Raw genomic sequence first — 17755 nt, 5'->3', positions numbered from 1 at the left:
CTGAAAATCAAAACTTTTAAAATATAAGTAAAATGGAAACTAGTAAAATATTACATATTATATAAAAATTCACAATGAAATTACTTTGTTACGCATCATGTTTATGATAATTTTACTAAATTTTCATTTTTGATAATAATCAAAGTGCTGATTTCTATTTTGTTTTCAATTTAATACAAACTAACGCTGTATTAGCCATGTAGCATGGCCTATAGTCTTTTGGGAAGAAGCCTTAAGATTCTCATAGCCTTCTTATGAGAATGATGTTAAGATCTCAAGAGGAGTTTACTTAAGCCTGAAACCCACCAAGCCTATTTCCAGAATAATTTAATAATAATGATTCGGTCTGGACTTTGAATATACCTAGATCACACAAAAGATTTTTGTCCTGAAATGGTGCCTTTGTAAGGCCTGGCAAGAGCAATGACCGGGATTTCCAATGTTCTATGGAATCTTTTATCTCAAAGGAACAAAATGGAGCCTGTATCTACCTGTGCTCTTAACTCAAATTTGAAACATGACATTTCAGAAGCAAAAGGTACATTATCAACCACCCTATTATGTCAAAGGAGGCAATAACTTCATACCACTTTCAGACTATGGGATCTGACCAAAATAAACAAACAAACAAAATGTGTGTGTATGTGTGTAGTGATAAATGATATGAAACATCCATTACCTATTGTCCCTCTATTGGGATGTTTTCACTACATTGTAGTTTCGATGCAAAAGCATCCCTTTTGTTTTTGGATTATGGTGGTAGGAAGCTCATCCAGCTGTACAGCTTTGCTTGTGTTGAACCTCATAGATGTTTTTGTTTTATCATGAAACACAGCACTTTTTCCATATCCCCTTTTGTGCCAAGCACACTTGAAATTCTGCCCATATTCACATCAGCAAATCAGTTGGCAACCTATCCAAATTTGATTTTACTTTGAAAATTATATATTTTTATGCTTCTAATCTTTAACTTAAACAAAAACTGACTTTTCAGATGACTGTCTTTAACAACTCAAAAGCTTTAAAGACAAATGACTGGCATTTGAGAATGTATGACAAATGAGCAGCCATTAAGAAGAGGAGAGTAACATGACATTGTCATACTTGTCCCATGCCACCATATTGAATATGCACTTACATCCCACCCAAAGGCTAATTTATACTTACCACCATGTGTATTAACATGTTTAGATGCATGTATGGGTTATACATATATTCCTCAATATTTCAAGCATTCATTCAAATTTTATAAATATCTGCTACATACAAAGCACTGCACAAGAAATGTAAGATATAGCAATAACCAGTGATACATGAAGCAATATATAATATTAATGAATTAACAAACTAATAAATATTAAAAGCAATATATAACTATGTGCCCCTAAAAGTAGTAAATGAGAAGATTAAGTGATAGAAGACTTTGGAGAAGAGAGTGTGAGCTGGAAAAACCTTCAAGGAAGCATTCAGTTTAAGAGACAGAATGACACTCAAAATTGAAACAAAAACAGGAAAGTACCATGCATTCCCATGTAATAGCATTGGCCACAGAATTGTGACAAGAAGTTTTCTTGACACCAGACTCTGGATCTAATTCACCTTTGCTTCACTGGTGTCTGACTGATTCTTAACATTGCATAAATACATCATCAACAAATACTATTAGGTATAAACTTGGCCTCTCTCTCTTTCTTTCTCTCTCTCTCTCTCTCTCTCTCTCTATTTTGGCTGTGTGCTCTAAACATTTTTGCCAAACAAAATTCTGATACCAGAACTAAAGCTTGGAAATAATGGTGGGGCTAAGGATGGATAAAATACCACATGAGCACAATAATTTGGGCTTCACAGTGTTGTTTAAAAATAATTGTCTCACTTCATTTTTTATGTGTCCCACTCCCTTCCTGTCTGTTATATGAAACATTTTCATGCAAAACAATATTATAATCATTAAAATCACTGCTAGTTTGATAAATAATTGCTATAGATATCAAATATTAGCAACATCTTGCTATTTTGATATTGCAGTCATTTAATAAAACAGATTGTCTTCATAATCCTTTCTGCCAGCATGTTCTTCTATTCATCAATAAGTGGTCAAGAAGAAAAAATTTTACAGGTGAAAGTAACATAGTTTCATAGGCTCAATATCTTAAAAGTAACAACATCTCATCACTATATAAAATAGAAAATTTGAGATAACTTTCATATGTAAAGTCATACATATATAAAGAAAACTTTAAATATGATTTTTCATGTTGAAATGTATCTGTCTAACCCACACAGTCCTCTTATCTATTCCAATCAGAAAGAGAAAAAGATAATACCTCAATGTCAAGGAAGCATGATATGCCTGCATATTTTTACAATAGGGAAATTATAACGGTAGAATAACCCATCTGATTTTAAAATATAAACTTTAGAATTTTCCCAGAGTGTATTTGTTACAGGTTCCAAATGGTTCACTTCAGGGCAATATTTAGCACAGCAGAAAATGCTAATTACCATCAAGTGCATTCTGAACAATTTCATTCTAATGCCCTTTGCAATTGGTTCAGCAAAACTCTTACCTGAGCAAAGCTTTTCTGGTTCCAGATCACTGATTTGTTTAAGCAGAAACAAAGGGAGACCATGGTTGACTGGCTAATAGTCTTTTCTTTGGTTCTTATAGAGCATTTAAAGAAGAAAATAATCAAGTAACTGACTAGCTAAGGCCATTTTTCTCTGTTGTTCCTAGGGATCCAGGTTGTGCCTTGTTTGGGGAAATGTAAGTTCAGTTTTCATAACTGCAGGGAGTTTTCCATCATGTGATTTTAATCACTTGCTGCTGCATCAGCTCTATGATTTTTGCCCTGTGACATTGGCACAAATAATTTAAATGTGGGGATTGTATTGAGAACATTTTTAAAAAGTAAACATTCCATTACACAAATATAATGCCAATTTGCAACACAATTGGAATGATTCATGACAAGTACCTACTAAATAGAATAGGTATATACAAAAAGAAATAAACATTTCAGCACCTGGCTTATTTCTGGGCTGTTAAAACTAGCTAAGGACAAAAAAAAAAAGGACAAGCTAGATTGACTATTGTAATAGTCACTCTATTTCTATAGTTTCACTCTATTTGGCCATTATTAGGCCACTTTCCATGTCCAAAAGCAAAATAAAAGTTAATTTGGAAAGTTTCATAGGCTTGATATTATACTTAGAGCTAAATGATCTTTAGTTATTCATGTAAAAATGAATCAGTACCAATTTAACTCTCATGTAATTGATGGTCATGTAGAGCTGCTTGCCTTTTATATCATTAGTATGATTTGATACCCTTAGCAAATTCCAAATTAACTGCCCTCATATGCTCCTACATCAGTATGTTTTTGGCTACCCTTGTTTTCATCTTTTTACCTTCAAAACAGCCTATTTATTAGATCTATTATTGGCTAGATGGCTAGTAATTATAAATAAAATGTAAACCACAGGGAATATAAATTTGAACTTTATTGCCACAAATTTAATAAAGACATTTGTATTGTGGCCGGTCACTATAACCTGTTAATGGAAATATAAATTTTGACAAACTGAACCCCAAAATTTCTTTTTATATTACCACCTAAGCTTTTAAAATTGTTGTGTCTGTAATACTTTAGGACTCGTTATCTATTACTATGATTATTTTTAAAAAACTGCTGACTTTGAAAATTAGCCACTTTTAACATATTCAAACATCAATGTGCGGTAGTACTTCTTAAACTGCACCTATTATTTCCCTTACATAAGAGTAGCAATCAGGGACTTCCCTGGCGGTCCAGTGGTTGAGACTTCACCTTCCAATGCAGGAGAGTGTGGAAGACTCAATAAAGACTTTAAAATTGGTCCACATTAAAAAAAAAAATCTTAAAAAAAAAAGTAGCAATCAGAAACCTACTATTATCATCCTTATTTCTTGCTTTAAATATCTTGTCATAAATAACTTTAATTTGAACCCTTTTACTGTAAGTGAAAGCTGGACTCTGCTTCTTTTCACCCTACAGTAAATGCCTCCACATTGACACATATATCATTTATGTCAGAGGTTTAAGCATGGATTAAAAATGACATGCCTCAAGGAAAATATCTATCCCTGACAACCATTTTGCAAAACACTGCATGTTATTTACATATTGCATGTCATGAAGATTCCTACTGGCATAGTAAGAAATTAATCAAAATACAAATCTTTGAGAGAACAGCTCTAAGAAAAAGAAAAATGGTAGAATTTAACAACTGTAATTGAAGAGTTCCCTGTATCAGACAAACTATTTAACTCTCATTCTCTGGGTGGAGATGGTTTATTAGATGACACAGCAGGACTGTGCTCTCCAGAATTACATTTCATGAGTCTTTGGCTCCTCTAAGAAGTACATGCTACATCTCTGCTATAGCAACACCACCGTTAAAATAAATTGTGTCATCATATTTAGAATGGCTGAAAGTGCTTTTGCCAATTCCTTACAGTCGTTTCTATACAGACAGTAACTGATATCAATCTTATAAGTCCAACGATCAGAGATACTTACTGATCATTTATTTGACATAAAATTATATTTGAAATGTATTTCAAAAAGTACTTCTTAAATATTTTATTATTTTTTAAAGTATTTTAAGTGTTGAATTTCCAAGATTTCTATTCAGAGGAGAAATGCTAAGTCAACTGCCTGCCTTGACAGACTTAACAATCACACTTGACAACATTTTAGTTCTGGTTGTGTGTTTACTTAAGTCCTACCTACTCATCTGCATATAATATAATGTACCATCAAGTGTTCAGAGAAGTGAACACTCAATACATTCTCCAAATTGTTGGCTATTTCCTATATGAAGAGTATACAATTTAGAAATTTTTTTCCTTGAAGAGAAATGAGAATGATGCTTAAACAACAGCACTCCCACTGGCCACATTGGCCATGGCTAAATTTAAGAAGAAGAGCTGGCTTTCCCCCTCGCCAATCAGCAGTGTTATTTTTGTCCCTGCAGTTACACTCTCCCCTCCTCATTAGTTTTCTTGAGGATTGAAGAAAGCGTTTCATGGCACTTTAGAGTTACTAAAATTAGGTGAGTTGCGTGTATGTGGGAGTTGAGGGGTTGTAGTGGATGCTTCTTCAGAAATCTTGTCAAGACAATAAGTCGCACAATCAAGGAGAGGATTCGCCTTGGAGGAACTGCTGCTGTAGGAGCGCACAGTTCCCTCAGCCTTTCCCAGTGGAGAACCTGCCCTTGTTCCGAATTATCACTCTTTCTTTGGTTCCAATGTCTTCTTCAGCACCCTGTGTACACTGCTTTCTTCCTTCTAGGTCTGTCCATCATTGACCTTACTTGTTAGTGCTCTCATCCACTTTCCCTTCTGTCCTCCTTCTCCTTGTCACATACGCACCAAGTGCCACTTACTGAGACTCAGCCTAAACCCTGCCTATAGCTGAGACCAGATGGTTGAAATGATTCTGTTTAATCAACCCAATAACAGACAGTAACATACTGTGAGATGAGTTTGAGGTTAACTGAGTTGAAGCCTTGACTTTGACACTGTTTATGCTCGGCATTAGCAAGTAACAGAACACCTCCAATGCCCGAGTTGTCCGTGATCAGCTCGGTGCTTTGTGACCACCTAGAGGGGTGGGATAGGGAGGGTGGGAGGGAGGGAGACACAAGAGGGAAGAGATATGGGGATATATGTATATGTACAGCTGATTCACTTTGTTATAAAGCAGAAACTAACACACCATTGTAAAGCAATTATACTCTAATAAAGATGTTTTTAAAAAAAAATTGAAATAGTCATAGTAATTACCTAATTCACAAGACTGCACTGACAACCAGGACTGAGCGTGCCAGGTAATGTGTAGGCACTTTTCATAAATTATGTCTGATTTTTACAACAACCTTGAAAATCTCTAATATATCTAGTTTATATATGGGAAGATCCAGTCTCAAAAAGACAAGTAACTAACTCAGAACGACAGTTTTAATCCACCAACTCCAACACATCTTTCCTTTATACACCACCTTCTCTCTCCAGATAAGAAAATGTGCATGGAAACTTTGCAAACAGTAAGGTTTTTTAAAAAGATTTTATTATTCTTGCTAAGTTCAGCTGGTTCTGGACAAGCCAGTCCCAGGAGGGCATATAAGGTAGACCAAGCCCTTACAGAACCAAACCTTACAGAACAGGATATGTTGGCAATGATACTAGTTTGAGCCACAGCAACTGTCTCTCTCTGTCCCATTGTACGTATCATAAAACCCAAATCTAAGAAGATTATTACATACAAACTTGAAAGGTGTGCATGAATTGAAAGGATCTACATAAATGAGGCAGTTGACATGTAAAAGAGGGATCAAACAAGAGGGTCTGATGGAAGGCACTGCTGTAGATGTAGAGACACTTAATTTTTCCCTCCTCTAATTTGATTTCTGTGTTATTGGGAGTAAGTAATACCATTATCGTCTGCCTTTAATAATAGAAAAAATATCTACTTTTCTCAGTTTTATATATTCTTCTAATTAGATTACTTTTATTCTTTTTATCTTAAATATAACATGGTAATAAAAAATAAGATAGAACTGGGATACTCAAAGTGGTTGATGAAGTTTTACATTACTTTAGAATGTTCTTCTAATAAACAAGATAAATAAAGTAGATTAAGAATTTCATAAAGTTAGTTTACCCACTTGAAGCATCATACTCTTAACTGGAAGATCTGTGCTCTATTTTTTTCTAATAAATTTGCATTAAGTTCACTTCCAACTTGACTCCTGAACAGTCTAGGCCAATTATTTAGAAGGTAGAGATTTTATCCCCCTTTCCTGAGAGTCAAATGCCTCAATACAATATTCAGGATGGTGAAGCTTCTTCTCTACTGAAAAAAAAAGTAGGAAAAAAGAAGAAAAAAACAAGAAATGGCAGGATTAGTAATTTACTAGCTCTTCTCATAAGAGAGTGACAGATGTAAGATTTGTTCTATTATGAAGATTCATCTTTTTTTCTACAGCAGAGCATTGATACCTTATTTCATGAAGCCTATTTATAAAAGATGCTTGTCAAAATTGTTTTCTTGACTAAATAATTTTGGGAAATGCTGAATACTATTATGTCTTCTTGGAGAATCACAAAGAACATAAGAATATTTAAGGTTTTGAGAAATTCTTCAGTAAAGAGACCTGTTAACCTATATTTTTCCCTTACCCAAACTCTAAAATGTATCTGTCAAAACCAGTATTCCAAGAAATATAATTGGAAATTTATGGGCATATAGTGTTATGTCTGAAATAAATAATATGTTACTAATGATTTTTCATTGCTTTCCTTTTCAGCGGACTGTGGAGGACCTTTTGAACTGTGGGAGCCAAATACAACATTCATGTCTATGAACTTTCCAAACAACTACCCTAATCAGGCTTTCTGTGAGTCATTTCTTTTCCAGACCATGAGAAACAAATGTATATATCAAAGTTAGATTCTCCCCTCGACACAGCAAAGTAATTATAAATTTGCTGTATCTGAATACAACTACCACATCTGTGAGATTGCTTAATAGAATGATAACAAGAATAACAATAATTAATTACTAACTTTTTAGCATTTATTTTATGTCAGTCACTGCACTAATGCTTTATATACCTTATTTTAGACAGTTCTCACAATAATTCTTTAAAACAGTTGATATTATTATATTTCTCAAATTTAAAAGTTGAATAAAACCAGTAAGTGAATGAGGCAGCCTTACCCCAGACACCACTCCCCTTGATTATGCATATAATGCTTATGGTGTGTATAACAAGGTTGCAATTCCATAGAATAAGGTCAGTGGAAAGTATAAAAAGCAAAGAGCCAGTTGTGACATGCACACCCTTTATAAATATAGACTAAGGTCAATAAAGCAGGCAGTTATAGTAATGTGATTAGGTTCCCAATATAAAAGATGAACTAATAAAGAGGATCACTAAAATATTCTAAGTCTAGAGAGGAGAATAGACTAGAATGCTAAAACCATAAAAAGCTTGCTCTAGGTCATTAGTCCTAAATAGAGAAGCTCATAAGGCTGCTTAGAGATTGTTTGTGTTAAAGATGCAGATTCCCAGACCCATCCTACAAAGATTCCACTCCAGTAGTTCTGGGAAACAGACATGTTCTTCCCCTGCCTTCCATAGCCATCCATAATACCACCAACCTAAATGGAAAATTCTACCAGTGAAAAAAATGCCCCAATGACAGTGAAAAATGTGTTATTAGAAAATGTCATTTCTTCCTTCAAATGATCCAGAGATAAGTATCATTTTGATAGGATAATAAAGTCACTATTATAGGGAGATATCTGATTCAAAAAATAAACAGCCATTAATCTAATTTGACTTGTATGGGGAACCAGAGATGATCATCTCTACTTCACATTGGAAATATCTTTTAAACATGTCATTTGTACAAAGTAATGATTTTAAAATATCTGAAAATAAGCAGAACATTGAAAGAACAATTTGGAGAAATTTATTAAATTTATTGATTTATTCAACAAATATTTATTGAATGCTTCATCTGTTAGGCACTGAAGTAAGTAAAGAAGAAACAAACAATTCAGTCTACACAAGGATTCAGATAAATTGTCAGGCATCACAAAATGTCTAAGGTACTGTTTGTAATAAGTGAAAAGGCAGGAGACTGTGGAGGGACATGAGAGGTACCTAACATACAAAAAGTTCAGAGGTAGAAGACCTTGATTTTTTTTTCTTGAATCTTCAAGCAAAGTTAAGTAATAATAACAAATGAAATTGAAGTGTGAAGGTATTTCACATCACATTAAGCAGTTTGGATTTTATGCTGAGAGCACTGAGGAAACTTTAAATTGTTTAGAGGAAAATAGTGATGAAATCATGTTTGCATTTTCGATGGATCCGTCGGGCTGTAGAATCAGAGACAGGTGGTAAAGGAGCCATCAGCATCAACAATTAGAAGATGAAAAATAAAGGTGACTTGAACTCAGATAGTGGCAGTGGAGACTGAGAAGGAAATGGGATTCCAGGGATATAGGAGGTAGTATTGGCAGCCTTGGTGATTGATTGGACGCAGTAGGAGAGAGGAGGTCAAGGGAGATGCGGAGGTTTCTGGTATAGACAAATATGAGTAGATGATTAGTGGTGCTATTCACTGAGATAGGAAGAATGGAAAAAGGAGTGAGTTGGGGAAAGAGATAATTGTGTGTTCCCTGTATTACACGTTGAATTTGAGATACGTACATCTGTACACAGTAAATAATTGAATAAATGGATCTACTTCTCAAAAAAAAAGTGTAGAAAATAAAGACTTAGATGTCATTACTATGTTGATGAAATGATTTCCTTAAGAGTGAATGAGAACACTCATGCAGAATGAGGAAAGAGCCTAGAACAAAATCTAAAGACTAAATCTTTTAAGGAATCAATAAAGAACAAGGAGTGTTTATTGTTACTAAGGCTAGTAATTTTGTTTTGTTTTGTTCCAAAAGGAACCACCATCATATGACACATATAAATAATGGCAACAATTACTTAAAGAAATACTAAAGTTTAGTTGCCCTACAAATTGCATTTTAATCACCTCATTTTCCTCTACATTTAGTCATGGAAATAAAATAAATGGAAATAGAATATTCACATCTTTGACATTCATAAATTTTAGATTGTAGGAGTGAAACACTATTGGCAAGCTTTGATTAAAGTATTCCATTTTATATGAAATAAAGCAAATTCAATTACAGTAAATTATTTCATATTTAGTTGAAATTTTACTACAAATATTCTGGAATAGATAAAATGTTTCTTCACACACACAAACAGCTTGGAATATTGGTTTATATAAAATGAAAACATCTTTGAAAGTAATTTGAAATTCTCAAGAGATTGAAGTTTTGAAGAGAAATCAAAAGAAGTATGTTTAAACGATGTTGTTATTTATTACTTTTAAGGTGTTTGGAATTTAAATGCACAAAAGGGAAAAAATATTCAGCTTCACTTTCAAGTATTTGACTTAGAAAATATTGCAGATGTTGTTGAAATCAGAGATGGTGAAGGAGATGATTCCTTGCTCTTAGGTAAGTCTCCAATTTAAATATTGTGAAGGTTGTATGGCTCAAGACATTGGACTGATGGAGAGAGCATTTCTCAATAAATGTAGTCACTCTTTTACAACAAGCAAAGTGAAATTACAGCAGTAGAGTAACATGCCAAACTGTATGTCACGCTTCCAATATGGGGAGTGTTTACAATGATGACAGAATGATATTTTTCTGAAGCATTCTTGGCAAAGGAGGATTCATAGTTTTGAGTCAGCAGTTCCTACCAGCTGATGTTAATTTACTACAATAAGCATTACACTTTAGAGACTAAAAGCTAATAACATCCATTATGCAGTTTTCTATGCATTATGTGTACATCGTATTTCCAAAGATAGCTATTATATTATGTTTTATTTCACTTCAAACTAGAGGAACAATTGTGTTTGTTATGCAAATTTTTTAAATGCTTTTTACTTTGTGTTCCACTATTACTTTGATTGTCTGTGTCTCTAGTACTAGCTGCTTCTATATAAGTATCTGAGAATGAGTCAAAAGTTGAGCAAGTTGATTTTTCCCTAACATCTGTTGATCATTAATTTTTTTAAATAGACATGGGGGAAAAGTGTTCTATTCTAGAGGAAATTATTATACCTAGATCATAAAATACATGTTAATATAATAAAAATCTATCAAGTATAATGGCTAATATCTTACTCAATTACTACCAATTTTTAAGAAAGAAGTGTCTCTTGATAAGTCATGCACTGAACTATGAAAATACATGAAAGGTCAACTGGAATGCAGAAACAGCACACTTTACAAGTAAAAGTGTTTTATCTAACTGTGCTTTAGACCTGTGTTAATTATTTCCTATAAAATATGGCCAGATAGCTATGCAATCACATGAACACTGCAACCAGTGGATGAAGACTCCAGAGGGCACGCGCTATAGCAATGAAGGAGCAGAGTGGTGGAGAGGGTTCCCCAGCCATACTAATCCATCACCATTATGTAGGCTCTTCAGAAAAATCCTACAAAGTTCTAAAGTACAAGTTTCCTGGAAGAGGATTTTGAGAGCCACACACAGAACAAATAACAATGAAAATTTCAGTGGGGTGAGGAGCCTTGTGCTAGCAAGAACTGAGGAACTTCAAATTTGATTTTCAATACAGTTATAAACACATTTTGAGTAGTTTTTCCATTTTCAGTTTACTCTGTCTTTCTAATAAAAACTTCAGTGTTCTCATGATCTAAGAAAAATCAATTTTTATCATTTCACCTCTTAGTATTTCCATCAATCACCAAAAAGGATCTCAGAATCATCCTTTTCAAATATGTAGGTGAGAAGTTCTTTTGATACAGAATCACTTTTAAGGATTCCAATATATAAAATATTTAATAATATGAATGTATTTTTAAATTAACTGAAGCCTTTAGTTTTTAATAAAGAGTATTTTATTGTTTATGAAACCCTCAAAGCCCAGGGATTAGAGGGAAAAAAATCGAAAACCACCATTTAGGTTTATATTATCTGTCTCTAATTAATTCATCTTTCAGATTAGGTTACTGATTCAATTTATAAAAAAGTCAAATAAATGTAGACAAAAATTTATTAAGGGAGACTATAAGCTCTGTTATTTCATAAGTGTCTTTAAAAGCAGGCAAATAATTATTTTTCTGTGATAACATGGGCTTTGAATAGTAGTGATGCAAAGCCAGACAATATTATGAGTAATTCATCATTAAATTATAGAGCTGCAGAAACCTTAAGTAATACTGGAAAAGGTCAGTAGAGAAGTTGGCTTTCCTAGAAGCAGTGCCTAAAATGTAAGAGAATGTATGCATTTACTTACATGTGTTGCTTCCTGAGCAAGCCAGGCTGCATGTTGCATACCTCTGGGAGACAGAACTGAGAAAAAAGGTATATTCCTTCTAGAGTCAAAGGATCATCTCACTGATTATTCTTTTTTTTTTTTTTTTTTGAGCAGCTGTGTACACAGGGCCTGGTCCAGTAAAGGACGTGTTCTCAACCACCAACAGAATGACTGTGCTTTTTATCACTGATGATGCATTGGCAAAAGGGGGATTTCAAGCAAATTTCACTACTGGCTATCACTTGGGGATTCCAGGTAAGTGCACTCGGGATTACATGCTGCCTTGTAACTTTTGGAGCAAAACAGTAGAAACACACAGGAGGGGAGATTTGTTCAAGATGGTGGAGTAGAAGGATGTGCACTCACTCCCTCTTGCAAGAGCACCAGAATCACAATTAACTGCTGAACAGTCACTAACAGGAAGACACTGAAACTCACTAAAAACGATACCCCACATCCAAAGACAAAGGAGAAGCCGCAATGAGACAGTAAGAGGGGTGCAATCACAAAATCAAATCCCATAACTGCTGGGTGGGTGACTCACAAACTGGAGAACAACTATACCACAGGAGTCCACCCACTGGAGTGAAGGCTCTGAGCCCATGTCAGGCTTCCTAATCTGGGGGGCTGGCAATGGGAGGAGGAATTCTCAGAGAATCAGACTTTGAAGGCTAGCAGAATTTGATTGCAGGACTTCAACAGGACTGGGGTAAACAGAGACTCCACTCTTGGAGGGCACACACAAAGTAGTGTATGCATCAGGACCCAAGGGGAAGGAGCAGTGACCCCATAAGAGACTGGACCAGACCTATCTACTAGTGTTGGAGGGTGTCCTAAGAGACAGGGTGTGGCTGTGGCCCACCATGGGGACAAGGACCCTGGCAGCAGAAGTTCTGGGAAGTACTCCTTGGTGTGAGCCCTCCCAGAGTCAACCATTAGCCCCACTAATGGGCCTGTAACCTCCAGTGTTGGGTTGCCTCAGACCAAACAACCAACAGGGAGGGAACTCAGCCCCACCCATCAACAGACAAGCAGATTAAAGTTTTACTGAGCTCTGCCCACCAGAGCAACACCCAGCTCTACACACCACCAGTCCCTCCCATCAGGAAGCTTGAACAAGCCTCTTAGATAGCATCATCCACCAGTGGGCAGACAATAGAAGCAAGAAGAACTATAATCCTGCAGCCTGTGGAACAAAAACCACATTCACAAAAAGATAGACAAAATTAAAAGGCAGAAGACTATGTACCAGAAGAAGGAACAGGATAAAACAGAGAAAAACAATTAAATGAAGTGGAAATAGGCAACCTTCCAGAAAAAGAATTCAGAATAATGATAGTAAAGATGATCCAGGACCTTGGAAAAAGAATGGAGGCAAAAATCGAGAAGATGAAAGAAACGTTTAATAAAGACGTAGAAGAATTAAAGAACAAAAAAACAGAGATGAACATTACAATAACTGAAATGAAAAATACACAAGTAGGAATCAATAGCAGAATAACTGAGGTAGAAGAACGGATAAGTGACCTGGAAGACAGAATGGTGGAATTCACTGCCGTGAAACAAAATAAAGAAAAAAGAATGAAAAAATATAAAGACAGCCTAAAAGACCTCTGGGACAACATAAAACGCACCAACATTCACATTACAGGGGTCCCAGAAGGAGAAAAGAGAGAAAAAGGACCTGAGAAAATATTTGAAGAGATTATAGTTGAAAACATCCCTAACAAGGGAAAGGAAATAGCCACCCAAGTCCAGGAATCACAGAGAGTCCCAGGCAGGATAAACCCAAGGAGGAACACACCAAGACACATAGTAATCAAATTGGCAAATATTAAAGACAAAGAAAAATTATTAAAAGCAACAAGGGAAGAACGACCAATAACATACAAGGGAACTCCCATTAGGTTAATAGCTGATTTCTCAGCAGAAAAACTACAAGCCAGAAGGGAGTGGCATGATATATTTAAAACGATGAAAAGGAAGAAACTACAACCAAGATTACTCTACCCAGCAAGGACCTCATTCAGATTCGATGGAGAAATCAACAGTGTTAAAGACAAGCGAAAGCTAAGAGAATTCAGCACCACAAAACCAGCTCTAAAACAAATGCTAAAGGAACTTCTCTAAGTGGGAAACACAAGAGAAGAAAAGGACCTACAAAAGCAAACCCAAAACAATTAAGAAAATGGTAATAGGAACATACATATCATTAATTACCTTAAATGTGAATGGATTAAATGCCCCAACCAAAAGACACAGTCTCACTGAATGGATACAAAAACAAGACTGTATATATGCTGTCTACAAGAGAGCCACTTCAGACCTAAGGACACATACAGACTGAAAGTGGGGGGATGGAAAAAGATATTCCATACAAATGGAAATAAAAAGAAAGCTGGAGTAGCAATATTCATATCAGATAAAATAGACTTTAAAATAAAGAATGTTACAAGAGAGAAGGAAAGACACTACATAATGAACAAGGGATCAATCCAAGAAGAAGATAAAACATTATAAATATTTATGCACCTAACATAGGATCACCTCAATACATAAAGTAAATGCTAACAGCTATAAAAGAGGAAATCAACATTAACACAATAATAGTGGGGGATTTTAACACCTCACTAACAACAATGGACAGATCATCCAGACAGAAAATTAATAAGGAAACACAAGCTTTAAATGACACAACAGACCAGATAGATTTAACTGATATTTATAGGACATTACATCCAAAAACAACACAATAAACTTTCTTCTCAAGTGCACATAGAACATTCTCCAGGGTAGATAGCATCTTGGGTCACATCAAGCCTCAGTAAATTAAAGAAAATTGAAATCATATCAAGCATCTTTTTGGACCACAATGCTATGAGATTAGAAATCAGTTACAGGGAAAAAACCATAAAAAAACACAAACACATGGAGGCTAAACAATACGTTACTAAATAACCAAGAGATCACTGAAGAAGTCAAAGAGGAAATAAAAAAATACCTAGAGGCAAATGACAATGAAGACACGACGATCCAAAACCTACGGGATGCAGCAAAAGCAGTTTTAAGAGGAAAGTTTACAGCAATACAATCCTACCCCAAGAAACAAAAAAAAAAATCACAAATAAACAATCTAAACTTACACCTAAAGGAACTAGAGAAAGAAGAACAAACAAAACCCAAAGTTAGTAGAAAGAAAGAAATTATAATGATCAGAGCAGAAATAAATGAAAGAGAAACATAGAAAACAATAGCAAAGATCAATAAAACTAAAAGCTGGTTCTTTGAGAAGATATACAAAATTGATAAAACTTTAGCCAGACTCATCAAGAAAAAGAGGGAGATGACTCAAATCAATAAAATTAGAAATGAAAAAGGAGAAGTTACAATGGACACCACAGAAATAAAAAGCATCATAAGAGACTACTACAGGCAACTCTAGCCCAATAAAATGGACAACCCGGAAGAAACAGACAAATTCTTATAAAGGTATAATCTTCCAAGACTGAACCAAGACGAAATAGAATTTATGAACAGACCAATCACAAGTAATGAAATTGAAACTGTAATTAAAAGTCTTCCAACAAACAAAAGTCCAGGACCAAATGGCTTCACAAATGAATTCTATCAAACATTTAGAGAAGAGCTAACACACATCCTTCTCAAACTCTCCCAAAAAATTGCAGAGGAAGGAACACTCCCAAACTCATTCTACGAGGCCACCATCACCCTGATACCAAAATCAGACAAAGATACTACAAAAAAGAAAATTACAGAACAATATCACTGATGAATATAGATGCAAAAATCCTCAACAAAATGTTAGCAAACAGAATCCAACAACACATTAAAAGGATCATACACCGTGATCAAGTGGGATTTATCCCAGGGATGCAAGGATTCTTCAATATATGCAAATCAATCAATGTGATACACCATATTAACAAACTGAAGGATAAAAACCACATGATCATATCAATAGATGCAGAAAAAGCTTTTGACAAAATTCAACACCCATTTATGATTAAAAACTCTCCAGAAAATGGGCATAGAGGGAACCTACCTCAACATAATAAAGGCCAAATATGACAAACCCACAGCAAACATCATTCTCAATGGTGAAAAACTGAAAGCATTTCCTCTAAGATCAGGAACGAGACAAGGATGTCCACTCTCACCACTATTATTCAACATAGGTTTGGAAGTCCTAGCCACGGCAATCAGAGAAGAAAAAGAAATAAAAGGAATACAAATTGGAAAAGAAGAAGTAAAGCTGTCACTGTTTACAAATGACATGATACTATACATAGAGAATCCTAAAAATGCCACCAGAAAACTACTAGAGCTAATCAATGAATTTGGTAAAGTTGCAGGATACAAAACTAATGCACAGAATTCTCTTGCATTCCTATACACTAACAACAAAAGATCAGAAAGAGAAATTAAGGAAACAATCCCATTCACCATTGCAACAAAAAGAATAAAATATTTAAGAATAAACCTACCTAAAGAGGTAAAAGACCTGTACTCAGAAAACTATAAGACACTGATAAAAGAAATCAAAGATGATACAAACAGATGGAGAGATATACCATGTTCTTGGATTGGAAGAATAAATATTGTGAAAATGACTGTACTACTCAAAGCAATCTACAGGTTCAATGCAATCCCTATCAAACTACCAATGGCATTTTTCACACAACTACACAAAAAATCTTAAAATTTGTATGGAGATAAAAAAGACCCCAAATAACTAAAGCAACCTTGAGGGAAAAAAACGGAGCTGGAGGAATCAGACTTCCTGACTTCAGACTATACTACAAAGCTACAGTAATCAAGACAATATGGTACTGGCACAAAAACAGAAATATAGATCAATGGAACAGGATAGAAAGCCCAGAGATAAACCCACACACCTATGGTTAACTAATCTATGACAAAGGAGTCAAGGATATACAATGGGGAAAAGACAGTCTCTTCAATAAGTGGTGCTGGGCTACCAAATGTAAAACCAATAGCTAGTGGGAAGCAGCTGCATAGCACAGGGAGATCAGCTCAGTGCTTTGTGACCACCTAGAGGGGTGGAATAGGGAGGGTGGGAGGGAGGGAAACACAAGAGGGAAGAGATATGGGGATATATCTATATCTATAGATGATTCACTCTGTTATAAAGCAGAAACTAACACACCATTGTAAAGCAATTATATTCCAATAAAGATGTTAAAAAATATAAAATTAAAATTAAAAAAAAAAGTGGTGCGAGGAAAACTGGACAGCTACATGTAAAAGAATGAAATTAGAACACTCCCTAACACCATACACAAAAATAAACTCAAAATGGATTAAAGACCTAAATGTAATGCCAGAAACTATAAAGCTCTTAGAGGAAAACATAGGCAGAACACTCTATGACATAAATCACAGCAAGATCCTTTTTGACCCACCTCCTAGAGTAAGGGAAATAAAAACAAAAATAAACAAATGGACCTAATGAAACTTACAAGCTTTTGCACAGCAAAGGAAACCATAAACAAGATGAAAAGACAACACTCAGAATGGGAGAAAATAGTTGCAAACAAATCAATAGACAAAGATTAATCTCCAAAATATCTAAACAGCTCATGCAGCTCAATATTAAAAAAACAAGCAACCCAATCAAAAAATGGGCAGAAGACCTAAATAGACATTTCTCCAAAGAAGACATACAGATGGCCAAGGGGCACATGAAAAGCTGCTCAACATCACTAATTATTAGAGAAATGCAAATCAAAAATACAATAAGGTATCACCTCACACCGGTTAGAATGGGTATCATCA

The 17755-nt window shown here is 34.9% G+C and overlaps 1 protein-coding gene across 1 annotated transcript in view; it reads left to right on the top strand.

The window, feature by feature from the left end:
- Positions 1-17755, top strand: part of TMPRSS15 (transmembrane serine protease 15) — a 138753-nt gene that overhangs the window by 62892 nt on the left and 58106 nt on the right. The window contains exons 14-16 of the mRNA XM_007164132.2: positions 7351-7440; positions 9975-10100; positions 12053-12193. Of these exons, the coding sequence (XP_007164194.2) occupies positions 7351-7440; positions 9975-10100; positions 12053-12193 (357 nt within the window). The remainder of the gene's footprint in view (positions 1-7350; positions 7441-9974; positions 10101-12052; positions 12194-17755) is intronic.

The sequence above is a fragment of the Balaenoptera acutorostrata genome, chromosome 4 (genome assembly GCF_949987535.1).
Source record: "Balaenoptera acutorostrata chromosome 4, mBalAcu1.1, whole genome shotgun sequence".
NCBI classification, from domain to species: Eukaryota; Metazoa; Chordata; class Mammalia; order Artiodactyla; family Balaenopteridae; genus Balaenoptera; species Balaenoptera acutorostrata.
Note: the sequence above shows the minus strand (reverse complement) of the source record. Positions and strands in the feature narration are given on the sequence as shown.